Raw genomic sequence first — 27,266 nt, 5'->3', positions numbered from 1 at the left:
ACTTTGCAACAAAGATACTTGCACCAGATTGTTCATTGCACCCCAATTCATAATTACCAAGTCATTGAAGAAGCCCAAGTGCCCATCAACCCATGAATGGATTAATAAATTGTGGTATATGTATACCATGGAATACTATGCAGCATTAGAAAAAGATGGAGATTTTACCTCTTTTATGTTTACATGGATAGAGCTGGAAAATATTCTTCCTAGTAAAGTATCTCAGGAATGGAAAATAAAATCCAATGTACTCAATATGATTATGAAACCAATTCATAATCACTAACACTTTCATATGAAAGATGAATCACAATTATAGCCCAGGATGAAGGAGGGAAAAAAGGGAGTTGAGATTGGAGGGGTGGCTTAATAGAGGGAGGGTAAATGGTGAGACTACACCTATGGAGCATATTGTAAGTGTACGCGTCAAATCTATCAAGTATAGAACACAAATATCTTAAAACAGTGATTAAGTAAATGAGGTGAAAGCTATCTTAATTAGCTGAATGAAACCACTTCATTTTGTACAAAAATCAACACATTGAATCCCACAAAGGCATAAATGTATTCATGATCTATATATATATGACTTAATAAATGGAAAAAATTAAAAAATAAAATAAATAAAATAAAAGATGTTGAAGGTGGATGACCATGCTCTCCTGGCTTGGAAGGTTTCAGTTGAAAAGTCAGCTGTCAAAATAATGGTTCTGCCCTTGTAGGTGAATTGGTGTTTTATTCCTAGCTCCTTGCAGGATCGTCTCCTTCATCTTGACTTTGGACAGGTTTATTACAATGTGTCTTGGAGAGGTTCTTTTAGAGTTGAGATGACCCAGGGTTCGAGTTCCATGTAAAAGGAGTGTGTCAGGATCTTTAGTAAAACTTGTAAAAGGAGTGTGTCAGGATCTTTAGTAAAACTTGGGAAGTTTTCCTTTATGAGAGTCTCCAATAGAACATCCATACTTTAGGAATAAAGTTCTTCCCCTTCAGGGATTCCTATTTCCTGTATGTATTGAATGCTTCATGGCATCTCATAGTTGTCTAAGCACCTGCTCTGCTTTCTCTCCCTTCTTTTCTGACTCTGTTACTCCCTGTATTAACTCAAAGACTTTATCCTCTAGCTCTGATGTTATTTTTCTCCATGGTCTAATCTATTTTTGATACTTTCCACTTCTTCTTTACATTCCCTGATATCTCCTTCATTTCTTAAAGCTCATCCATATCTTTTCTACATTCTACATATCTCTCGTTAAACTTTTGTTTCTGTCTTTCCGTTTTCTCTTCCAATCCCTTTATCATCTTCATCATCCATATTATAAATTCCCTTCTGTCAAATCCATTAATTCTTTTTATTTTTTTATTAAATCATAGCTGTGTGCATTAGTATGATCATGGGGCACCATACACTTGGTTCATAGACCATTTGACACATTTTCATCACACTAGTTAACATAGCTTTCCTGGAATTTTCTTAGTTATTTTGCTAAGACCTTTACATTCCACATTTACTAAGATTCACATATACTCTTGTAAGATGCACTGCAGGTGTAATCCCATTAATCCCCCTCCCTCCATCTACCTATCCCCTCCATCCCCTCCCTTGCCCCCTTCTCCCTATTCTTAGGTTGTAACTGGGTTATAGCTTTCATGTGAAGGTCCTACATTAGTTTCATAATAAGGGTGTGTACATTGGGTACTTTTTCTTCCATTCTTGAGACACTTTACTAAGAAGAATATGTTCCAGCTCCATCCATGTAAACATGAAAGGGGTAAAGTCTCCACCTTTCTTTAAGGCTGCATAATATTCCATGGTGTACATATACCACAATTTATTAATCCTTTCATGGATCGATGGGCACTTGGGCTTTTTCCATGACTTAGCAATTGTGAATAGGGCTGAAATAAATATTCTGATACAAATATCTTTGTTACGATGTGATTTTTGGTCTTCTGGCTATATGCCCAGTAGAGGGATTACAGGATTGAATGGCAGATCTATTTTTAGATCTCTAAGTGTTCTCCATATCTCTTTCCAAAAGGAATGTATTAATTTGCATTCCCACCAGCAGTGCAAAAGTGTTCCCTTTTCTCCACATCTGTGCCAACATCTCTGGTCTTGGGATTTTTCTGATGTAGGCTAGTCTCACTGCAGTTTGATGATATCTCAAAGTAGTTTTGATTTGCATTTCTCTGATGATTAAAGAGGATGAGCATTTTTTCATATGTCTGAAGGCCATGTGCCTATCTTCTTCAGAGAAGTTTCTCTTCAAGTCCTTTGCCCAGCCTGCGATGGGATCCATTGTTCTTTTCTTGCTAATGCATTTGAGTTCTCTGTGGATTCTGGTTATTAAACCTTTGTCAGAGACATAACCTGCAAATATCTTTTCCCATTCTGAGGGCTGTTTGCTTGTTTTATTTACTGTGTTCTTGGCTGTGCAGAAGCTTTTTAGTTTGATCAAGTCCCAATAGTGTATTTTTGAAGCAGCTTCAATTGGCCGGGGGGGTCCTTCTCATAAAAAACTCGCCCAACCCAATTTCTTCAAGGGTTTTCCTTGCACTCTCTTCTAGTATTTTTATAGTTTCATGTCTTAGATTTAAATCTTTAATCCAGTGAGAGTTTGTCTTGGTTAATGGTGAAAGGTACGGGTCCAGTTTCAGTCTTCTACAGGTTGCCAGCCAGTTCACCCAGCACCATTTGTTAAATAGGGAATCTTTTCCCCATTGAATGTTTTAATTGGCTTGTCAAAGATTAAATAACGGTAATTAGCTGGATTCATCTCTTGGTTCTCTATTCTGTTCCAGACATCTTCTTCTCTGTTTTTGTGCCAGTACCATGCTGTTTTGATCACTATCGATTTGTAGTATAGTCTGAGGTCTGCTAGCTTGATTCCGCCTGCTTTGTTTTTATTTTTGAGTAATTCTTGACTATTCGAGGTTTTTTCTGATTCCATATAAAACGAAGTATTGTTTTTTTTTCAAGATCTTTAAAGTATGACAGTGGAGCTTTAATGGGGATTGCATTGAAATTATATATTGCTTTGGGTAGTATGGACATTTTAACAATGTTGATTCTTCCCAACCATGAGCATGGTATATTTTTCCATTTGTTAACATTCTCAGATATCTCTTTTCTTAGAGTTTCATAGTTCTCTTTATATAGATCTTTCACGTCCTTTGTTAGATAAACTCCCAAATATTTCATCTTCTTTGGCACTACTGTGAATGGGAAAGAGTCCTTAATAGTTTTTTCAAATTGAGTATTGTTGGTATATAAAAAGGCTACCGATTTATGAATGATGATTTTGTAACCTGAGACGCTACTGTATTCCTTGATCACTTCTAAGAGTTTTGTAGTAGAGTCCCTAGTGTTTTCCAGATATACAATCATATCATCTGCAAAGAGTGAAAGCTTGATCTCTTCTGACCCTATGTGGATACCCTTGATCGCCTTTTCTTCCCTAATTGCGGTGGCTAAAACTTCCATTACAATGTTAAAAAGCAATGGAGACAATGGGCAGCCTTGTCTGGTTCCTGATCTGAGTGGAAATGATTCCAATTTAACTCCATTCAATATGATATTGGCTGTGGGTTTCCTGTAGATGGCTTCTATCAGTTTAAGAAGTGTCCCTTCTATACCAATTTTCTTAAGTGTTCTGATCATGAAGGGATGTTGGATGTTATCAAAAGCTTTTTCTGCATCGGTTGAGAGAATCATATGGTCTCTTTTTTTTAATTTGTTTCTGTGCTGAATTACATTTATAGATTTACGTATATTGAACCAGCCTTGAGACCCTGGGATAAAACCAACTTGGTCATGATGTATCATTTGTTTGATATGTCGCTAGATTCTGTTTGTTAGAATCTTGTTGAATATTTTTGCTTCTATATTCATTAGTGATATTGGTCTATAATTTTCTTTTCTTGTTGGGTCTTCTCCTGGTTTGGGGATCAGGGTGATGTTTGCTTCATAGAACGTGTCGGGTAGTCTTCCTTCTTTTTCTACCTTTTGGAACAGGTTGAGTAATATAGGTACTAAATTCCTACTTAAAGGTTTGGTAGAATTCTGACGTAAAACCATCTGGTCCCGGGCTTTTCTTTTTGGGGAGATTTTGTATGGTTGATGTTATTTCTGAACTTGATATGGGCCTGTTCAACATTTCCACTTGATTTCTGTTAAGTCTTGGAAGGTGACATGCTTCTAGGTAACGATCAATTTCCTTCAGATTTTCATATTTCTGAGAGTAAAGTTTCTCGTAATATTCGTTAAGGATTTTTTTGATTTCTGAGGAGTCTTGTTATTTCGTCTTTGTTATTTCTGATTGATAAGATTAGAGATTTTACTCTTTTTTGCTGATTAGGTTGGCCAAAGGTTTATCTATTTTGTTGACCTTTTCAAAAAACCAGCTTTTCGATTTATTGATCTGTTGTATTATTCTTTTGTTTTCAATTTCATTTAGTTCTGCTCTGATTTTGGTTATTTCTTTTCTTCTACTGGATTTGGGGTTGGAGTGTTCTTCCATTTCCAGTCACTTGAGATGTCCCATTAAGTTGCTTACTTCCTCTCTTTCCATTCTCCTGAGGAAGGCTTGCAGTGCTATAAATTTCCCTTAGAATTGCCTTTGCGGTGTCCCAGAGGTTCTGATAGTTCGTGTCTTCATTGTCATTTTGTTCCAAAAATTTGGCAATTTCCTTCTTGATCTCGTCTCTGACTCAGCTATCATTCAGCATAAGGTTATTTAACTTCCATGTTTTTGTATGAGTATGCAGATTCCTTTGTTACTCATCCCAAGTTTCATTCCATGATGGTCCGAGAAGATACATGGAATAATTTCTATTCCTTTAAATTTACTGAGGTTAGACTTGTGACCTAAGATGTGATCAATTTTGGAATAAGTTCCGTGGGCTGATGAGAAGTATGTGTATTCAGTTTTGTTAGGATGAAATGTTCTGTAGATGTCTGCTGAATCTAAATGCTGGATGGTTAGATTTAAACTAGAATTTCTCTACTCAGCTTTTTGTTGGAAGATCGATCCATCACTGCCAAAGGAGTGTTAAAATCTCCGACTATTATGGAGTTGGAGGAAAACAAGTTGCTCATGTCTGTTAGAGTTTCTCTTATAAATTGAGGTGCATTCTGGTTGGGTGCATAGATATTAATAATTGAAATCTCATCATATTGAGTATTACCCTTAACAAATATGAAGTGACCATTCTTGTCCTTTCTTACTTTTGTTGGTTTAAAGCCTATTGTATCCGCAAATAAAATTGCAACACCTGCTTTTTCCTGGTTACCATTTGCCTGAAATATGGATGACCATCCTTTCACCCTGAGTCTGTATTTGTCTTTTAAGTGAAGATGTGACTCTTATGCAACAAATGTCTGGCCTGAGTTTTTGTATCCAGTCAGCTAACCTATGTCTCTTTAGAGGGCAGTTTAAGCCATTCACATTAATGGAGAGTATTGATAAGTTTGGTAAAATTTTGGGTATTGAGTTTTTCAAAAGTCCAGTGGACATTTGTAATCGTTTTGCCATTGTGGAAGTTGGAGTTTGATCAGAAGTTTCTGAGTGAGTTTACTTTGTAGTAGAGGATTGGATTGGTTATTATGGAGGATAGGTCTGAGAATATCCTGAAAAGCTGGTTTGGTTATGTAAAATTTCTTCAGCACATGAATGTCATTAAAGTATTTAATTTCTCCATCATAAATGAAACTCACTTTAGCTGGGTAAAAGATCCAGGGTTGAAAGTTATTTTGCTTGAGGAGATTAAACATTGATGACCACCCTCTTCTGGCTTGAAAAGTTTCAGCAGAGAGATCTGCAGTCATTCTAATGTTCTTCCCTTTGAAGGTAATAGTTTTCTTTTGCCTGGCCGCTTTGAGAATTTTCTCCTTCATATTAACTTTAGTGAAGTTAATTATGATATGCCTGGGGGATGTCTTATTGGGGTTGAGTCGTGCTGGGGTTCTGGAGCTATCTGCTATCTGAATTTCAGGTTCTCTAGGCATGTCTGGAAAATTCTCTTTCATAGTTTCATGCAGAAGGGCTTCTGTGCCCAGTGAGGCCACTTCATCTGTTTCAGGAATTCCTATGAGTTGGATATTTGCCTTCTTCGAGTTATCCCAGAGCTCTCTGAGAGAATGATCCAGTTTTGCTCTCCATTTCTCTTCCTCTTTGAGAGTTTGGGAGCATTCAAAGGCTTTATCTTCAATGTCAGAAATCCTTTCTTCTGCTTGGTCCATTCTGTTGCTAAGGGATTCTACTGTATTTTTCATATCTTTGAGGGCTGCAAATTCTTGCTTCAGTGTGTCTAAGTCTTTGGTGGTTTTGTCTTTAAATTCGTTAAATTCTTGAGACAGCTTTCGAATTTCTCCACGAATTCCTAGTTCCATTTTGTTAATCTTGTTTACCATCCAAATTCTGAATTCGATTTCTGACATCTCAGCCAGTTGTTTGTGAATGGGATCTTCAATTACATCTGCCATATCTTTCTTTGGGGGAGGGGTTGATCTATTCTGGTTATTTATGTTACCAGAGTTTTTCCACTGATTCTGCCCCATGATTGTTTTACTCCCTTTGATTTCTCCCCTGGTGTTTTGTTGAGGACCCATACAGTGCTGTGGCCTGAGAAACTGGGACCCTGTTTGGTGTAGAGGGGCTAAGTGGTTCTGTCTTGTTTTCAGCTGGTTTCTATTTGACCCTAGTGAAACAGTTACTCTGGGTTGAAGTATCAGCTGTGGAGAAATACCAGCAATTAAGTCACCCCGCCCACCACAGGCAACAAATGGAAAAGGAAAATCAAACCTTCCTACAACCACACACCCAGGGCACCACCTGGATGGTCCGCAGGTGAGTGGCTCAGTTCAAAAGGTCCAAATCAATTGTCTCAGTCAGCAGCTGCCTCGGGTGGGAGAATTCAAGAGGTCCCTGGGAACTGGATCACAGGGGTCTGGTGACTGCTCTAATATGGCTTGCTCCAGTGCTGCATGGAGTCAGGAAGAGCCACCCAGTAAATAGATCAGCCTGGGAAGATTGATGCCTCCTTTTCCACCTTGCAGCTCTGTCACACCAAGTCGCTGCTAGCCCCACAGGTCTGTGACCCAGTCAGTTGTCTGCAGTTAGCAGATACTCCAAAGGTTTGCACCTGCCTAAGTCACAGGGTAGTCTGTGTCTGCTCGTCTAGGCCGCTACTCTCTGTCTTTATCCAGCAGGGGGTGGTGTGGCCTATCAACCTCGGGCACTTGATGGAGGCTGGAGGTGTTCACTCAGTTCCAGCCCCACCCTTAGTTTATGTTACTGGGTGAATGGAACAACCCTGTGGGAGTTTGTTTCTGACCCTGCTAGATTCCTCTGCAGAGGAGAGGCTGATTTGAGTTCCCAGAACCTGTGCCTCAGGCCCTGTCTTTAGTCCTGCAGGTTTGTATTCGCAGCACAATGAGTTGTCAGCTGTAGCCTCTTGGCCTCCTTTGTCTATAAGCTGCTGATCCCCTGAGGTCCAGGTGCATCTTAGGCTCAGTAAAGCAGTCCTCTGGATCAGCCCCACCCTTGGAGTTTCCCCGCTCTGCGGGTGTGTTTTCTAGTCCCCGTGTTCCACCCAGGTCAGTGCCGCCTCAGGCAAACCCTTTACTCACGGGGCCTGTGTTTCAGTCCCAGGTCTGTTCCATGGTGGCTGCCATCTGAGAAGATGCTCTGCCTCATCTGGTTGCCCAGGAAGACAGGAGGAGAGGCTATGGGATATCTGGGGGTGTGCCTTGTTATTGCTGAAGACAGCTGTTGTTCTGCACCTCGGGGCACCACCGCTCCAGTGTGATTCCCTCTTAGCTGACCGTCATCTTCTCGCTCCTTTGCTGCAGAGTCAGCACTGGCCACCTGCAGTCCAGGTCCTGTCTACACCCCTCGAGAGTTCACCCAAGAATCTGGACTCCTGGGGGGGCAGGTCTCCAGATCACCGAGTGAGAGTGGAGGGGAATGCGAGGAGCTCAGAGTTGCAGGTCATAACACCAAGCTCATTGAGACCAAATGAACAAATAAACAGATACAAAGGTTACCAGGCACACGGGCCCATAGATACAGAGACAGACGGAAACACATAGACATACGGGCAACAGCCACGACAACAGCAATATAAGAACAACTGCAATAAAAATAGTGATAATCGTAAAATAATTGAAAGAAAGGAAAAAAAAGAGAGAGAAAAGTGGTGTTAGTAGAAATGTTAAAAGAGAAGAAAGAAGAAATTAAAATTAGAAAACATAGAAATAAAAAATATATCTATATAAAAAGTAATAATAAAAAATTATTGAAATCTCCTCCAAGAAAATGGTGTGGAAGAAACAGACCAAAACAAAACAAAAAAAAACAAGAAAACCAAAAAAACCCCAAAACAAACAAACCAAAAAAAAGGCACCAACTACAAAAATATTCTTGCGTGTAGAAATATACCTATATATATCTATATGTCTGCTGTAGGGATCAACTTTCGTAGGAATACATTCATACTGCAATATACTTTCTGGACACCAGGTGGCGCTCTGTGTGGTTCCGAGGCTTATACCTGATTTACAGTTTATACTGGTACCATGGGTAACCACCTTCCATGGCCGATCACCATTTTGGAATTTCTGTAAAAGTTTGTCGCCTAAGAATTGTGTAACCTCGGCTGTTCTTTTCCAGACAGCTCTTGCGACCGACCTTCCCACTCAGTGCAGGTGTCCACGCTTCTTAAGTCTTTCCACTCTGTTCCCAGGTTCTCCTGCACACTGGCGACTGCAATCAGCTGGGGGGGGGGGAGTGGTGCTGAGTTTGCGTGGTCGCTGACGGGTTTGCGGTTTTAGCTGCTGTAGCTGGTTCCTGGGGCTGAAGCTGAGTTCGCGGCTTTAGCAGCTGAAGCCGGGTCCGCAGCTTCAGCACCTGTAGCTGGTTCCCCAGGTTGGAGTGTGCAGGGAACTTATTCTGAGTTTTATGGTTCAGAGTTTCCCTTTTGGATCGGCACCCGTCAGTTTGCCGCGCAGCCTGAACCGCCAGCCCCCTGCAACACCTGGGGGAAAGGTGCCCGCCCTTTTGGGTAGTTCAAAATGTCTGTTTCCTGAGCAGGATTCCTTCCCTTCAATTGTCCAACAGTTTGCCCAGCTCCCCGTGGTTTTGAGTGGCTCTCCTTTCAGATGCCTCCCTCAGTTCAGGAATAAATATTTGTCATTTGGGTTTTGTCAGCATTTACAAGCTGCTGACCTCCGTAGGGGAGGGGCCTGCTGGCCAACGCGGCCGATCAGGGAAGAATCTCTACAACAGAGTCTGTGGTTTGAAATTACCCCTCATATATAGCCATCCGCCAGTTCGCTGGGCATCTCCAGCTGTCTGTCCACTCCAATAATCCACACACAGGGAAGGTCCAGACCCCCTTTCCTCTCACCTGATGGCTTGGGAGAAGTGGGCTACACGTCTGTCCTGTCCTCCATCATGTTCCGCCGCCCTCCATTAATTCTTTATAGGAGGAGACATCTTTAAGAATTGCCTTGCCATCCCCTACTGGAGTTGCTATAATTGGGTTATTCATAGTGCCTGGATTTTTCTTTTGGTTCCTCCTCATGTGCTTTCTTCTTCTTCACTTCCTTGTACAACTTTTCCCTTCACACTTCCTCCTTTGCCTCAAGTTACCTTGCCTCAGAATTTAGGTGAGGAAGAGACCTCTTGATATTCGGTCAGAAGGCAGAGAAGGGTTACTGCAAGTAAAAAGAAGCAAAAGGAAAGGGGAAAACAAAAGAGAGAAAAAAATGAAAATGAAAAGGGGAGACGAGTAGGGAGAATGCAAATGAAAGAAACAGAAAAGAAAGAAAAGCAAAAAAGAGGGGGAAGGGGAATTAACAGAAGAAAATGAAGAACAGGTGAGATGGAGGACAGGAAGGAAAGTTGAAAGTGATACAGAGATGTTGTTGTTCTGCAAGGTGCTAAGTCCAGGTCCATACCTCAAGGGTTCTGCGGAGCTGAGCTGGGTGGGTTCCTCAAAATTAGGCACTCCTTACTTGTATGGCCACAGCCAGACTCTTCCTCTCCCAAAAATAGGAAAAGAGCAGGCACAAAAAACCAAGAATAATAAATTGAATGAGGAAGAAAAGAAAAGTGAGAAAAGTTCTTCACCATGACCTTCCTACTACTTTATTCCTGGGGCCAAGAGTAGAACGTTCTCCTGGCTTCTTTGAGCCAGACTACTGCTGCGGTCTACCTGCCAGATCACCACTGTGTCACAGCCGCCCTCACCAAAGAAAGGATGGGAAAAGGAAGAACAGAAGAGGAAAAAGAAAAAAAATATATATATATATACATATATAATCACAGATAAAGGAAAATTAAACATACCATTGAATCAAATGAAGGAGAGGGAGGGAGGAGGGATGAAGAAAGAAAGAAGAAAGGCAACAAACCAAGAAAAAGAGAAAGAAAAAACTAGAAACAGCATGAGGGGAGTATCTTAGCTGACGCTGAAGGACTTTGTGTGGGACAGAGGAGATGAGTAGAAGAGTCTCTATCAACTGAGAGAATGCAGAGGAGCGTACTAGGGTAAGAGAAAAATTTAAGCTAAAATTCTGCAAACCCCCCCAAAATTAAAAAAATTGAAGTCCTTGCTCTTGTTGAATGTAAAAATGGAAGATAGGAGAAGATCCAACCACACAACTTAGCAAAAAGCAAAGCACATTGAAACAAGATATAAGACAAAAAAAAAAAAAAATTAAATGGTAAGACAGCCCGATGTAAGCAATCTCAGCAACCAATTGGGGAAGGAAAGAAGAGAAAAATAATAATAATAATATAAGCTAAAATAAAAAGAAGAGAAAAAGAAAGGCATAACAACCAAAACAAATTTATATACACATATATGAGGTAGGGATCCGATTTTTGTAGGAATATATTTTTGCCACAATATACCTCCTGGATAGCAGGTGACACTGCGAATTTACTGGAGAAACAACACAGCTGTTAACCTCTCTCTGGCTCCCAGCCTTAGAGCAGTTTGCCAGCTTGTGTGTTCCTGGTCGCCTGTTCACCCCAGCACTCAGCCCCCGCAGATCTGGGATTCCACAGTTCTCAAGAATTCTTCAGAGATTACCCCTCCAACTATTCCTTGGACAGCCAGGTGTCCTTGGGCTTGTCCCCTGTGGAAGACTTCTCCCTGCAGGTGGAACTCAGATCACGACACCTCAGGCCCTGAGTAAGAGGCCTGCACAGGCTACTGGTGCCCTTTACCACAGTGGCTTCCCCCTGTCTAGAACTTTCCCCCTATGGATGCTTCACCGGTTCCCAAACTGCTGTAAAGCACGCCAGCCAGCACTCCAATCTGGCCACCAAATATTGCTCTGAAGAACACCTAGCTTCCCCTACGAACCTCAAACTATGAGAAGTTTCTTCTGGGACCTCCTGCCCCAGCTGCCACTCTGGCCTGAGCTTGCTCACAGAAACTTGCCCAAGTGTGTTAGTTCTCACCTTCGGCCAAATCCAGCTGTCTACCTCCATGCTGCACACTCCAGACCACCGCTGTACATCAATATTCCACACCGGGACTGATCCAGCCTTTCCCTCTGTCATTTCGCTCTAGGAAGGCTCAGCTAAATGTTCTTCCCATCCACCATCATGCTCCACCCCCCTGCCCTTATCTTTTAGTATGTTCACTGGAGTGGTGTCATCCAGAAATGATGTCATCAAGACACAAAGGGTAAAAATGGTTCCAGTCCAAGACCTGATTCTACTGTGGACCTCTAGATCGCCCTCCCTCCAGAGAAATCCTAACTACCCCCCTTCTATAATTGCCCAGTTCAGCAGGAAGCAGTTAGATTAAGTCATTGTTCTTTTTTCTCTAACAACAGTTAGATTTTCTAATCAGAGAGGGAGAATTGATATAAGGCAGGTGCACTCCGGCTTGGTCAGTGTCATCCACCTGGTAGGACCTTCCCCACCTTCTGCTTCTCCCACAGAAGGAAGAGATGGAGAGGGCTGGAGAGCAATGTATCATGGAGAAAGCCTGAGGGGCCTCCTTAGTTCAGGGGGACCACAGCACAGCCTGGCTTCCCAGGCCCCCCTCTACTTTTCCCTTATTTCATGGTGCACTTCTGCCTGTGTGTGGCTGCCCTCTGAGTCGCACACAGCATCTGTGGCTGGGAGTGGCCCTTGTGCAGGATTCTGGCTCAGGGATGAAAGGGAAGCCTTATCAATTTCATGTAAGTTTCCTAGGACTGGGACATTGCTTCAAGAGAAGGCAGTGACATTTTGAAGGAGCCCTAAGGGAAAAGACTGTCAACACTTCATTTGTCAACACTTTCATTAACCTTGCCCTAAGGAAAGGGACTGTATCCATTTGTTTATTAGGATATATATATATATATATATATATATACATCCCAAAACAAAGGATCCAGGTAGAGAGGAGATATTTCTACTTGTATATTTTCCTCTAACAGAAGCTCTGATACTTTTCTATATTCTTTTCTGTAAAATAAATCCAAACTTACCACTGATCTGTGTCCATGGATTCATTCTTTTAATCCCCGAGACCAAAGACCTACTGAAGAAGAAAGTCCAGCAACAATACTATGAGTGAGACGAGATACAGGTGCCTGCAGACTCGGGCATGGTCACCCAGCCCCTGCAACCCTGGACCCAGGTCCTAAGAGCTCCTACCTCGCAGCCACAGTGTCCACACCATCCAAAGCCACATCTCAAGGTCTAGAGGGCTGGGTAAGGTGGTCCTGGGGGCTGTTGCCCATCGAGGCTTCAAAGCCCAGATTTCCACTTTGCGCTTTGCCCTCCAAGGCTCAGCTGGAAGTATGGCCTTGACTCCGGGAGCTGTCCTGGGGTCAGTGCTCAGCAGGCGGAGTGGCCTGCCACCCCCAAGTACGCAGGGAAGCCAGGCTGATGTGGGAATTGCACCTCTCCTGTCCTGTATTTAGTCTCCTGTGATGCCTTTTGCCCAATGTCCGAAAACTATTCTTAGCATACTTCTGGTTTTTACTTGTTTAGGATGGAAGAACAAAGTTGGTCCTTGTTACTCCATCTTCGCCCACCACAAGTCTGTGGGGAAATTGTCGAATTTTGGATTCAATTTTTTACTTCACACAGTGATTCATTGTATCTGCTTTTATCTTTATCCATCTTAGGTAGTGCTTAGAGTTCAACGCTTGGATCCATTGTCCTGTCAGCTGTTGAGTTTATCAACATTGGCTTTTGTTAGATGTGTGTTGCTGAATCGATTGTGTAAGCCTGGTGTTTTTGGTGTGAGGGCTTCCAAGAGGGTTTCTACAGGTGAGGCTGTCTAGGCCTGTAGCACTGTGAGGAGTGGCCCCCACTGAGGGTGGCCTCCTCAGCACAGCCCTATGGCAGGAAGGGCCAGGTAGAAAGAGAAGCCCGGGGGGACATGACTAAGTGAAAAACCAAGGCAGGAAAGGAGGCAGTGCAAGGGTATGGTCCAGTCATGACCCTCCTTGCCTGGCAACTCCCAGGAGTAGAGACTCTTTTAATAACCCCTGACCTGGAGTCCTCCTCCCCAGTTAGTGATTCAATGTTTAAGGGTCCTCCAGCCAAAACTGCCAGGTACCCTCATGTCCATATCTGGTGACTCCTGGTGGTGATCAATATAAGAAGGAAGTTTAAGGCACTGGATTATTCCCCATGTACCCCAGTATCTGAAGCCGCATGTCCCCAGGCAACACCCTTTGAAGACAGTGCATGCAGCCTTCGAACTCCCGTAGTGCCAGCCACCCGCCCTCCCCCATGTCACTGCCAGGTATTTCTTTTTCCCTGTGGGGTAGGCAGAGGAACCCTTGGATTTGGCCCTGAGCCCAGCACAGTGCTGGGCTACAGGGGGTGAATAGGGATTCAGAAAACTCTGTCCAGTATGAATCCTGGAGAAGATACTGTCGTCAAAGCCTCTGAGCTCAGCACAGGAGGAAATTTTCAAGAAAGTGGGGAGGTAGAAGGTAATATCTTCAGTCTTCCCATTGGAGTTTGCCAAATTTTTGGCTAAAAAGACTATAGTTGTGAAGCCCTGTTCCCTTCAAGGACCTCACAGCTACCAGGCTCACAGCACAAGTCCTTCTGGAACTAGCAGCATCACCCTGCCCCCAGGCCCTGGTATGTCAGGGAATCTGCCCTTCCCCATTCCTTGTGCTCTGGGAGAAGTTAAAGGAGGCACCTGCCTGGTGATCACCAAACTTGCTCTCACCCCAGCAATCCTCCACACACATCCTGTGCTCAGTCAGCCAACATCTGGTTCCTGGCCGGGTGCAGCAGCTCCCACCTGTAATCCTATCACTCCGGGAGACTGAGGTAGGAGAATGTCGGAACTCAGGACTTCAAGACCAGCCTGAGCATGAGTAAGACCTCATTTCCAGTACAAAAAGGAAAATTAGTCAGGTATTGTAGTGGGTACATATAATCCCAGCTACTTGGGAGGCCGAGGTGGGAGGATCTCTTGAGCCCAGAGCTTGGGGTTGCTGTGAGCTGGGATGATGTAGGCTGATGCCACTGCACTCTAGTGTGGCAACAGTGTGTAACTGTCTCAAACAAACAAACAAACCAAAAAAAAGATCTTGTTTGTAGCATCAGCAGAACCAGAAGCAGAGAGTGAACACCGGTGTGCCAGGGCCATACTTTGGTTTATGTGGTTTATTGTGGTTGAATATAGGGTTGCTAATTTTGATTTCATATTTAATAAATACAAAATGATTATGAAATATGTAAATTTTATTTAAAAAAAAAACAGGTTATCAGACACCTGTGTTCTCTACACATTCAAAAATAAAATGTGGTCCTTATCTCTCAGGTCTAGCGTGTGCCTCTTCCCTGGCCCATGGCCCTCCTGCCCAGGGCATCAGCTTTCAGGCGGCTCATCCTGAGCCACACATTTGCTCCCCTTCGTCACTCACCATCTGCACCGCTAACCCTCAATATTAGACTGTACAGTTGTGCCGTTTTGCATTTTTAAAATTTATAGAAACATCATACTCCATTTATTCTACTGTTTCTCTTTTTGTTGCATCAAGATTTTGTTTTTTGATTTATCCAATTTGTAGCAGGTAGCTGTAGTTTGGTAATTGTCACTACACACTTTTTTTTAATGTGATTGTACTATGATTTATCAATTTCAGCACTGGGGGAATTGATATTGATATCTCTTTTTCATTTTTATCCTTGCTATTCCTCCCATGATTGTTAATTTTGTTGTTAGAATAAATTTGTACCTGGCACACATAGTCTAGTTTAGAGTATTAATTGGGAGTCTAGTTGCATACAATGAGCATTACTAGAGATTAGACCAAGCATCCTCAAATTGCGGCTCGCGGAGTTTTGAGGCGCTGTGAATTGTATTTGTTCCCATTTTGTTTTTTACTTCAAAAAAAGATATGTGCAGTGTGGATAGAAATCTGTTCACAGTTGTTGTTTTTTTTTTTTTAAACTATAGTCTGGCCCTCCAACGGTCTGAGGGACAGTGAATTGCTCCCTGTTTAAAAAGTTTGAGGACACCTGGATAAATCTAAGAGATTTCTACAAAACGTAACTCCCATATCATGACATATTCTGGGTTTCTCCACGTGTCGCCAAACCTTTCTATTTTTTCAATATTTATCTAAAGGAAGTAATTTTTTATTTCATGGTTTTTATTTATCTGACTGCAGGTGGGTTGGAGCACCTTTTTACATGTATTTCAGACATTTTTCCTGTGAACTCATTACTGTAGACTCTTGTACTTAGGAGAGGAGACTGTATATCTTTGTACTGTCAGTCTGCAGGCTATATATTCTGGATATTTATACTTTGTTACACATTTTTTGTGTTATAATATTTTCCCCAGCATTTCTCTTCCATTTTTGTGTCTTAAAGACTTTCTTATTTTTCCAAGTCACGTTAAATTAATCATCATTTGCATTATTTATTATGTAAGTTTTGTTTCTTTATTTAGAAATGTCTTTCTAACATAAGGCTAAAATGATAGACACCTATTCACGTTTTTAAAATTCTAAATTTGCCCTTCACATTGAACTAAGTCGATTCATGTAAGGTGATTTTTGAGGCTATCAGGTCAGTATTTTAGCATATTTGCTGTGATCCACTTGCAGTACCTGACTGGTCAGTCATAAGCCAGCAATCATGCATCAGGTGAGCCTGAGCCTTTCTCTGTGGTTTCTGGGGTCTTCATTCTCCATCCCCGCACCAACGGACCATTGCTTAATTGATACAACACTTGGAGACTATAGCATCTGCCACTGATATTTCAGAATACATATTTGATATTTTCACTCATAAAAGCACACTGCTCTAGCATTGCTGCTACTCACATCATATACAACATTTATATGCATAAAGAAAGCCAGTGGAGTCTTGTCATCATCGGATGGTATTTTTCAGAGAGGTAAGAAAATCCAACCAACAGGCAAAGGATGGTGGCTGACGCCTGTAATCCCTCCTGTGGGAAGGCAAGGCAGGAGAATTGCTTGAGTCCAGAAATTCTAGACAAGCCTAGGCAAACATAGTTAGACCCTCATCTCTATTGAAAGTAGGAAGGAAGGAAGGAAAGAACGAAGGCACAATTCTAACTATGACAGAAATGAATATTTGATTGCAATGTCTTCTCCAACTAATATTTAAGAAAATAGATGGAACTCATGAATTCATTGTTCTGCTTATACCAGGACTGTTTTGGATACTGTGTTTTCCCTGTATTTTCTTTTTTTTTTTTTTTTTTGGCCAAGGCTGGGTTTGAACCCACCACCTCCGGCATATGGGACCGGCGTCCTACTCCTTGAGCTACAGGCGCTGCCCTCCCTGTATTTTCTAAACTAAAGAAAGGAGATTTTTCCCTTTATTATATGAAGTGAATGACTCAAAATATAAAAGACCATGTGGCTATTCCATGAACATGTGTTTGTTCCATGGAACATGATCTTTCACTGAAAATGATGGACTTATTTTCTGATTCCCCAAAATTCTCCCTCAGAAAACTTCATCTCTCCTATTATATATACATATAAATAAATATATAAATATATAAATAAATATATAAATGTACATATATTTTTTTTATTGAGACAGACTTTACTTCGTTGCCCTCTGTAGAGTGCTTGGCATCACAGCTCACAGCAACCTCTGGCTCCTGGGCTGAGGTGATTCTCTTGCCTCAGCCTCCCAGTAGCTGGGACTACGGGCTCCTGCCACAATGCCCTGATATTTTTTTTTAGTTCGGCTGGGGCCGGGTTTGAACCTGCCACCCTCAGCTATATGTGCATGGTGCCCTACTCACTGGGCCACAGTCATCGCCCATCCTATTATATTCTTTTCACTGAGAAATACATGATCACTTGTATAGAATTAAATCGACTCGATGGATACCTAGCTCCTCAGGTGGAAGAAATGTACTGAGATTTGTCTCTGTACATCAGCCAAATCAGTGTTTCTCAAAACATTATCATTCATTACAATCCTCTGGAAGATTTGCTAAACCATGGATGCCTGTCCTCACCCGTTGAGTGTCTCATTCAGGTGGTCTTGGGAGGAGCCCAGATTTTCCATTTCCAACAAGTTCCAGGTGATACTTATGCTGCTGGAGCTGGCGGCAAACCACCAGCCACAATCATTGATTCAATCCAGGTTGTCCTTAGCATTTTCTAACCGACTGGTTACACTGTATGTTAGCACTGCATGTGCTTTATAGCAATTTTTAATTTACTTTTGGTTTTGATTAATATTCTTAATCAGTATCTACAAACTTTGGGAACCATGTTTTGTTCAAAATAACCTTCTTCTTGTTATGATGTAATTCCCTGAGGAATTGTACCCTATGTGACCACTGGCAAAGATGATGGAGCAGCACACTGTGAACTCACACTGTTGGAGGAAGCTTGCTTATACCTTTATTCACCTACACCTATTCACTTACCAAATATTTGTAAGTACTCACTATGTCCTGCACAGTATGTTACCTGCTGAGAATGGGGTCTGAATAGGAGATTCAACCTGTATGTCTTCTGATTTACACTATTGAAAACAACCAGCTCTTCTGTGTTTATACACAGAAAGACTGTCCTCCCTCTGAAGGTCAGTTGAAGTTTCATTGTGAAATAATTTTGTCTCCTAAGGTGAAGTGATGTACAGAATTTGTTAGATTGACAGGAGTTAATATCAGGCTGATGAGAGCAGTGTGGCCAACCAGGTCTGTCCAGAATGTAGAAACTGTGTTCATTCAGGTGGAATCACACACCCAAAGATTTTCAGAACCGCAGAGAGCTCACAAAGCACGTGAGCAAGCAGAGTGCAGTGCACATTTAGGTACCAGACCACAAGAGATGATTTCAATGTAAAGAAAATGGGACAACAGAATTTTGCATTTTATACTATTTTATTAAATAACAATAAAATGAGATTCCATGACCGTACTAAACCTTCAAGACAATAAAGTATGGTTGATTTTCTTCAGCTGAGAAGGGCTCCCCAGCACATGGAGGTCCCAGACCTGCAGTCAGGTTCCTGCCTCATCCCTGCTCATTTGTGTCCAGTGATAACGAAAGGCCTGACAGGGAAACACAAGGAGCCGGCGCGGTACTTCCATATGACGGAACTCTTGGCAACGTTCACAAAACTCACACTTCCACTCTGCAAATCAAGATACACACCAACCCGGCCCACAGGTTTCTCTACAAACTGAGGAATCGCTGGGGAGGTTGTCCAGAGAGTGTACCAATTATCCTGCCTCACACATGCAAGAAGAAACATGTCCCCAGGTACAAGCATTGTGCCAAGTCTGCATATCGGGTAATCTCTAGAGACCCCTAGAGCCCAGTCCCAAGAGTCGTCCACATCCAGCTCCCAGTAATACTTCCCAGCGGTGAAGGTCTGGTCTCCCCATGAGGCAAAACAGTTAGATTTCTCAGGATTCAAAGATTGATCTTGACTGTGAGATCTAAATGTGAAGTCTCACAAATCGTCAAACAGCCTGATGTGGTGATTGCTTACTTCATAGTGGAAAGAAATCTCCACTGTGGAAAGAAGACAATAGTTCAGTCAACATCTATTTTACAAATAAATTATCTCTGAGATATGAATGTCTACCTGGATGGTCAGTGGAATAAATAGGCCAAGACAACCAAGAAGGCAGTTCTGGCAGAACCGTATCAATTCACAAGCTACCCCTAAAAATGAAGCAGAAAGAAGGATCTAATCACAGTGGGCAGATTCCTTCAACTTCAGAGACTGTAGAGAAGGAGGCCATGCCTACTGCTCCCTGGTTACATTTCATGGCACATGGAAATTCTGGAGCTATAATTCCATAGCAATAAACTTCCCTACATTTCCCTTCCTGCTTTCTGGAGAGGGGAAAGAAGAATCTGACACCTAGAGAAATGGCGATCACCCTGCCCATGTTACTGTAGGCCAGCTCCTGAGCACTTAAGCTAAATATGCCTGTGAGAATGTGACTTCCTACTAGGAATTCTGTGCCTTTCACTCCTAGTTTCATGTTACACCTCACCTGCCACTCTACCTCAGGCTTAGCACACCTGCCTTACCCTTAGACGTGCCGCTGGGCTCTAGGTCCTGCCTCCTTAACCACTGACTTTCTTTCTGTTTATAAAATATGGCCTGCATTTACTTCATTTATTCATGCATTTTTATGATAATTTCAATTGAAATTCGAATTATATGAAGTCCAATGTTTCAAAATTTTACAGGAAATATATTTTAAAATGAAACGTCAGCATCACTAATTGCATTTAATAAGAACTCAGAGGTACTGAACACATTCACAGTTCTGCATGACTCCTTGCACTGACAGGCTCCCTAAGAATAATTCCAATTCTAACGGAGACCTTTTGCTTGATATTTTTTTCTCATTCTAGTTTTGCACCAGCTGTCTTTTACTGTAGTGCAATAAACACATGTCTATCCTGTTCACGGCAATACTTTCTCTTCTAAAGGAAAGACCAATGAAGAAGGAAACACTGGCTATAGGAAACATGATCAGAGTGGACTTGGGCATTCCCAGTCACACCGCAGGCTGACACTCACCCCGGTAGCAGCTGTATCTGTCCATCAGTCCAGTGATGGCTCTAACGCTAAGCTCTGGACACACAGGCTGGGGCATGTGCAGCTGCACAGACTCACTCCTGGAAGAAGAAGGATTCAGATGATACTTTGACTCCCAAACACTTCATCATGATGCTTAAGAGAGACATAAGTATACAACAGAAAAGACTTTCTCAAAGACTGCTTCCGAATCATGCTTACCTCCACAGACTCCTTACAGGATTCTACCATTCATGGGGTACCTTTCTCACTTTTCTCTTTGCCTAAATACTTTTACCTCGTGACTCTCAGAGACACTTGCTTTTAACTACAATCCTGGGGAAATCTAGGCCACACACCTGAAGATTTCTCTGAGTTTGATGCCTTCTGGCCACTTGTGAATTCAGCCCTTCAACATACCCCTCTGAGCCACCAGGCAGAGACCAAGACTAACTTGTGGCAAAGGGAGTACAGGACTTGGTATTCAGAGCAGCACACGAATGCTTGGTCACATAAACAACATAATAGCTATAACCTAATATGTAATGGCTTCAATTGCTAGAAACAGCTTGATCTCTTTCCTAACCAGGTACCCCAGTTCACACTGAAGGTCCAACTTACCTCATCAGTAGGTCTCTCAAATCCTGTAAAGAGGGAAAAAAGGAAAAGTTAGATTTCCTCAGACATTGGATGTTGTGCCTATCCAGGCTTAGGGTTTGGGAAAGTAAAGAAAATTACTCATCACGAACATTCCCTAAGCCTTCTTATCAACCACGTCCCTTTTTCCTCTTAAAGGATAAGCCCAGTACAACCCAGTAACAGACTAAACTCTTGATGGTTCATAACCCTGAGGGTGACATGAAGAGAGAGAAGTGCATGGATAGGAACCACAGTCAGCAGCCTCCTGCCACCACCCAATGTCTGCCAAGTGTTCTTGCTAGGGGTTATCCCCCAAGGCCAATGAATTAGGACAATTCAAATCTAGGACATCCACAGAGAATGAGGAAATTAGTGTGAGCTTGCGCAAGATATTTCTATATTTTCCCTTATAGTCAAAAATGGAGGGTGGCGCCTGTGGCTCAATGAGTAGGGCGCTGGCCCCATATACCGAGGGTGGCGGGTTCAAACCCAACCCTGGCCAAACTGCAACAACAACAACAAAAATAGCCAGGTGTTATGGCGGGCACCTGTGGTCCCAGCTACTCGGGAGGCGGAGGCAAGTGAATCATCTAAGCCCAGGAACTGGAGGTTGCTATGAGCTGTGATGCCACAACACTCTACCGAGGGCGACAGAGTGAGACTCTGTCTCTACAAAAAAAAAAAAAAAAAAGAAGAAGAAAAGAAACGACCAAATGGTCTCTTTCTGCTTACTAGAATCAAGATAAATAAGTTTTGAAGGAAAATTTCTGAGGAGAAACTACTCACAATTTCATAGAGGTTTGTTGTGCATGGCTAGCAGTAGTGTGGTATATCATATGCGGATAGAAAAATGACCCCCAGGCTCCTGGCCCATTGCACCGTGGTTAAGGCACCAGCCACATGCACCGAGGGTGGCGATTTCGATCCCGGTCTGGTCCAGCTGAACAATGACAAATGCAACAACAGGAAAAAAAATAGAGCGGGGCATTGTGGCGGGAATCTGTAGTCCCAGCTACTTGGGAGGCTGAGGCAAGAGAATCACTTAAGCCCAGGAACTTGAGGTTGCTGTGAGGTGTGACGCCATGGCCCTCTACCAATGGCGACATAGTGAGACTCTGTCTAAAAAAAAAATAAACAAAGAAAATGGCTCCCAACAAAGATGTGGAAATAAGGAGAAATATTTTGGGGACCAAAGTAATGATGGAGATTAACATTGTAGCAGGGTGGCGCCTGTGGCTCAAGGAGTAGGGCGCTGGCCCCGGATACCAGAGGTGATGAGTTCAAACCTGCCTCAGGCCAAAAACTGCAACAACAACGAAAAACACATGTAGCCAATGAGCTGAGGGCAAGTCCTGACCTGAAGCAGCTCCTCATCTGGTTTATGGCACATGCCCATCAGTTCCTCATGCATTTCCTATCATTTTTTCCACTTTTGTTTTATTTGGGCCACACTTCTCTCGAGTTGCTGAAGAATATTCCAGCTCTCCCTTTCCAGTTCCTCCAAATGTTGTTCTTCTTCCTTATAGAGAACTGGGTGAAGCTCTGCATATTCGTTCCTGGTCATTTTTCTCACTAGAAGCACATATTCCTGTAAGGAGATAGAAATGGGTTACCCATGTCACATTCCAGGCCAACTTAACTTGCACACACACCTCACCTGTTTCTCTTTGGCTCTTGCCCTTCACCCATGAGCAGTACACAGCTTAAATTCATATTGTCCAGTTGTCACAATCCACAATTCATCTATTTTTTTCCTTCCTTCCTTCCTTTTTTTTTAATTTGTTAATCATGACCAGTTTATTAGCCCACAGCCTAAACAGATAAATCATTTTTAAATCCACTATGTGCTCCTTGGTCACAAGCACTCAAGAAGCATTTTTTCTCATATAGTAACCTTAGTTATGCTTTCTTTAAAGATGGAGGCTATTTGGAGCACATTGATTTTCATTGCTATGTGACCTTTTTGACAGGAGTCATCTTTACTCACCTCTGATATTGGTAAAGATATGGGCGTTATTTTTATTTTTCTCTCCTATCTATAAAGGTGTTTTTGTTTCTGCTCCTATTACATCAATTACCATTCAAGATTTCTATGTTCTCTACTGTATCAAATATTCTTCAAGGCTTTTATTTCATTCAACTATAAAGATATGTCAGTATTATTTACACTGTCCTGTTTTTTGCTATTTAAGAAACAACTGGTGAAGTAATATATTTCAAAAATTTAGAATGTTTTTCTCTTCAATACACAAGATAAGTGCCCTGATTACACAATGTGTGCCTAGATGTAGCATTGTTTTATGATTCAAACCACCACCCTCGAAGAGTATTTCTTTAGATTTTCTTAGTGGAGTTTACATTTAGTACTAAACATTCTTGGAAAAAATTGATACTAATCATATTTACAATCATACTAAATAGCCTCTCATAGGCTTGAGGCAGATCACATATTTTTCAAGTAAACATTATGAATAAAAGTATAGCATCCAATAATTTGAGAACTGAATTACATCAATATTCACTTTTGAATAAATTAAAATACTTTCAATAGAAAGTATCCATGAATATATTAACAATTATACCTTTTAACATAAATGTCTAGTTATTTATTTAGTGTAAAATTCTGGGTAAAAGATACCAAATTTTATTGGATACGCAATCTTTTTCCAATTATTTATTTCTTGGTGTTTGATTAAGCAATGATAATTAGATAAACATTTTACCATACTGATATCAGTTGTAGATTTTGGCATGTAAAGGTAATATTGGTTGGAGGAAATATAACAAAGTTTTAATGAATGATTCATAAAATTGATGGCATTCATAGCTATGCTCTTTGATTTTATATCTCTGGTCGTCAGAAACACTGAGGCTGGATCACACCTGTAATCCCAGCACTCTGAGTGGGTGGATTTCTGGAGGTCTCCAGTTCAAGACCTGCCTGAGACAGAGCAAGACCTCATCTCTAAAAATAGGCAGGCACTGAAGAGTCACCTTCCCCAGTTACTTTCTTTAATACATATCCTCTCAAATCTGAAATCCGACATTCAAACAGTTGAAATTTAAGGTTTCTTATTAAAACCTTGTATGAGCTATTGTGATCTGTTTAACTCATTAGTCTCCCCACTCTGCAACCTGATTGTTTAAATTAGAAGAAATATTGTATATCACATATAGGATTAGAAGCCATCAGACAAGAACAACATATCTAAAATTTCTGAACCTAACCCCTTAAAAAGATTTCTATTCTCCTACTTTCCATGGGGCTCCTAAATATGACCTTGGGCCTCATATGGGCCAGCCATTTTAAAAACAGGAATTCTAATTTCATTGCATCTCCTCCCAATAATCACGTATTTGTTTTCTAAGTCCGCTGAATATTTTTGCTTTTGTTCTGTCCATCTTTGTCAATCTCTCCACATGTTCTATGTTCTCCTACCAGTATCATTGTCTAGCTTCTTTACAAACCGTTTTAACCATGGCAGGCACACTTCTAAATTGCTGTTCATGCTTTCCCATCCACAGTGAAAGGCCTACAATACCCAATTACACGCTCTGTATTTTCTAGAATTCATCTCCCACATAAATCTTTGCCTGAGGCACCCATGGAATTTTTATCACCTATTTTCCTCTCTGAAATCAGATTGATTTAAATCCATATTGAGGAATTTGGCAAAACCCAGTGGTTACTGAATTTCCTCAAACCCTGCGTGTGTGCCTTCTCCACCTTTCTTTGGGTAATTTTTGTTGTTGTTCTTACCTTAGGGTCTAGAAATCCTCAGAAAAATGTGACCCTCCGTTGAAAAGCCCAACAGCAGGGTGTCCCAAGTGTCACCGTATAAGCAAAATTCATATATTCATATTATATTTTATATGACTTATATTTATACATATATGTATCTACACCTAGAGAAATGTATTATAAAATTTTGTAACAAATGTTTTGCATATGAAGCTACATTTGGCTAAAATTTCTCATCTTCCCTAGGTATGTATCTTTAAGACAACCTGCATTTTTCCCATAAACCTATCAATTCATTGAATGTAAGAACTCATGATTTCAGGTCAGGCGTTTAATGGCTAATGTTGTAGCATGTCTGTCCCAAGCCGAATCTGATGGAAACATTTCCTGTACTTACCATCCAATGGTTAATCATTATTTGTTCCTCTCTCAGGTTTCTCTGATTTTCCAGGATCTTGTCTCATAAAGATCTCATTTGCTTTTCGAGTTTAGCCTGCAAGAAAGATACAAATGTGAGCAGTGGAAAAACAAACAGTATAAAATTCTGACCCCGACTGATGCAGAGAGTCAAGGGATGTTCAATAAAAGTATGTTGGGAAGAGTGGCAGGATTATCTTGTACTTTTACTCTGCATAACTTTCTATATTAGAAGATTTCAACTATAACCCACATGTAATGTAACCACTATCAAGGCAAAACAAATAAATATTTGATATATTTGGGGAGGTTTCAGGTAAGCATCCTGCCTCATGATGTCCATCTACAACTGCTTCTCGAACGTCCATTCCAATGTACTTAAAGCTAACATGTTTGTCAAGTTTTGATAAATGTGTTTCCAATACAAAATTTTCTTTTTTTTTTCTTTTTTTTTACAAAATTTTCTTTACGTAGTTTTCATAGTCAATGATCTCTGAACATGAGAGCTTTCTGTTGATGTTTGCACAATCCTCTTAATTAAAACAATAATCAATTCACATTATCATCCTTCTATTGGAATGCTAACCTCATGGAGGCAGCTATACATATAGCTGTTAGGCATATACCAGTACATGTTAGGCATGGTAAAGAATGAAAAACTCTTCCTCATGATCTTCATCTTCCTTCTACCCTCTTTAATTCTACCACCCTTCAGCTCTCAGCGTGATCTCAGAAGCATCCCTTACCTGCTGGTCCGCAGCTGCCTCTATATATGACAGTGTCAGTGAACACCGTGCTCCTGGGAGTTAGAGCAGAGCAAACACAACAGGCTCCTGACCACTTCACAGAACATCTTTTTCTTCTCCTTGTGGGTTCCACGCATTTGTTCCTCAGAGCTCAGGAATTGCCAGAGACTGGCTTTTCTGGCAACGGACACCAGATTCTTCAGAACAATATTGGTTTTGAACTTTCTCTGCTGTGATGGTTCTCTGCACTCTGGGCAGTGGGCAGGATTTGGGGCTCCTTCCCAGGAGAGAGAGAGGCAGGGTCTGCAAAAGCTGTGTCCACAGCCTATGGTGACTGGGTCTATAAGGTAGTTCAGGCAGATGGCACAGGTGATTTCCCTCTGGAAGGCTTGCAGTATATCTAGGTCCATGTTACTAAAGAAAGAAAATTAGAATTTATTCTTCTGCCCTAATGAAGCAAAAGTCTAACCAAAAATGCACTCACATGTTGACTGAATAATAAACTCCCATCTAGAGCAGAATAGGCTTTACTTTGCATGACACAAATGGGAAACTGAGGCACAAACAGATTTCTCAAGCTTTGTACGTAACTGGTTGGGTACTTATCTAACATGTATCTACCTTACCAAACCGTTTTCTCCTGTAGAAATGTACCAGTTTTCAGCTGGGCGCCGATAATTTAGTGATTAGGGTACCAGCCACATGCACCAGGGCTGGTGAATCGAATCCAGCCTGGGTCTGTTAAAATTGAATCTGGCCCATGCCTGGTAAAAGAAAAAAAAAAAATAGCGGGGCATTGTAGCAGGCACGTGTAGCCCCAGCAACTCAGGAGGCTGAGGCAAGAGAATCACTTCAGCCCAAGAGTTGGAGGTTGCTGTAAGCTATGATGCCCATAGTTTTATCACCTATTTTCCTCTCTGACATCAGATTGATTTTGAATCAATATTGAGAAATTTGGCAAAGCCCAGTGGTTACTGAATTTCCAAAGTGAGACTCTGTCTCAATTAAAAAAAAGAAAGAAAGAATAAAGAAAAGAAATGTGCATGTTTTGTGCTGTATTACTTTCCTTCGAGTTGCTCAAACTACAGGAGCTCAACCCAATCTGTACCTCCAGGAGTTTGGTCTGGAGGGATCTGAAAATCAGTCAATTCTCATTGCCAGGCATTGACTGGACAATGGAAGTAGGGGCTGAGATTTGATCTCAATTAATTGTTAGAATCCCCCTACCATGACACGTCTCCAATATCACTCTAAAGTAAGTGTTAAGGTTTCAGATCTAAATTAAAATCAGCTAACCAAGCACCTATTATTCTCTAAACAACAATTTAATTCAATCAACAATTATTTTCTGGTACATTTCTTCTTCCAAGCCCTATGTCTCAATCAACTCAAAGATATGCTGCTGACTACAACGTCCTTATCAATAGATAAGAAATGTTTCACAAAAAGAAAAAAAAATTATAAAATGCAGTAATGTAGAGAATGCCACTGTGTCTTGTGTGTCTCACTCATGATGTAGAAAATACCTTCCAGCTAGCCAATTGATAAAAATGAATAAGAAAAATGTTTATAAAACATGTTTATAAAACAAATTTTCTCCATTGATGTCTTTTGTTGTCTCTAACAGATTCCCTCCCAAAATCAACTTTTGAATACAGGAGACAAACTTAACTTTGTCAAATTGGA

General features: G+C 41.3%; 1 protein-coding gene and 2 pseudogenes across 4 annotated transcripts in view; 1 reads left to right on the top strand and 2 right to left on the bottom strand.

Moving 5' to 3' along the window:
- Positions 1-27,266, top strand: part of LOC128572296 (cyclin-dependent kinase 16-like) — a 116,849-nt pseudogene that overhangs the window by 67,834 nt on the left and 21,749 nt on the right. The gene's annotated exons all lie outside the window — the stretch shown is intronic.
- The window catches only part of LOC128572295 (cyclin-dependent kinase 16-like), a 116,844-nt pseudogene that overhangs the window by 69,327 nt on the left and 20,251 nt on the right, over positions 1-27,266 (bottom strand). The window lies entirely within an intron of this gene.
- Positions 18,804-25,623, bottom strand: LOC128572301 (tripartite motif-containing protein 43-like). Of its 2 annotated transcripts, XM_053572121.1 has the most exons (6): positions 25,581-25,623; positions 24,815-24,910; positions 22,033-22,263; positions 20,658-20,680; positions 20,040-20,137; positions 18,804-19,012 (listed from the first exon to the last, which is right to left on the bottom strand). In XM_053572121.1, exons 3-6 carry the CDS (start codon positions 22,084-22,086, stop codon positions 18,951-18,953), a joined length of 237 nt encoding a protein of 78 aa, XP_053428096.1. In that variant the 5' UTR covers positions 22,087-22,263; positions 24,815-24,910; positions 25,581-25,623; the 3' UTR covers positions 18,804-18,950. The 2 variants fall into 2 exon arrangements, 1 of the variants encoding a protein (XP_053428096.1); XR_008376165.1 differs by lacking the exons at positions 18,804-19,012; positions 20,040-20,137; positions 20,658-20,680 and adding an exon at positions 21,371-21,615.

Source organism: Nycticebus coucang, chromosome 20 (genome assembly GCF_027406575.1).
Source record: "Nycticebus coucang isolate mNycCou1 chromosome 20, mNycCou1.pri, whole genome shotgun sequence".
Classification (NCBI taxonomy): Eukaryota; Metazoa; Chordata; class Mammalia; order Primates; family Lorisidae; genus Nycticebus; species Nycticebus coucang.
The sequence above is the reverse complement of the archived record's forward strand: the minus strand, read 5'-3'. Positions and strand labels throughout refer to the sequence as shown.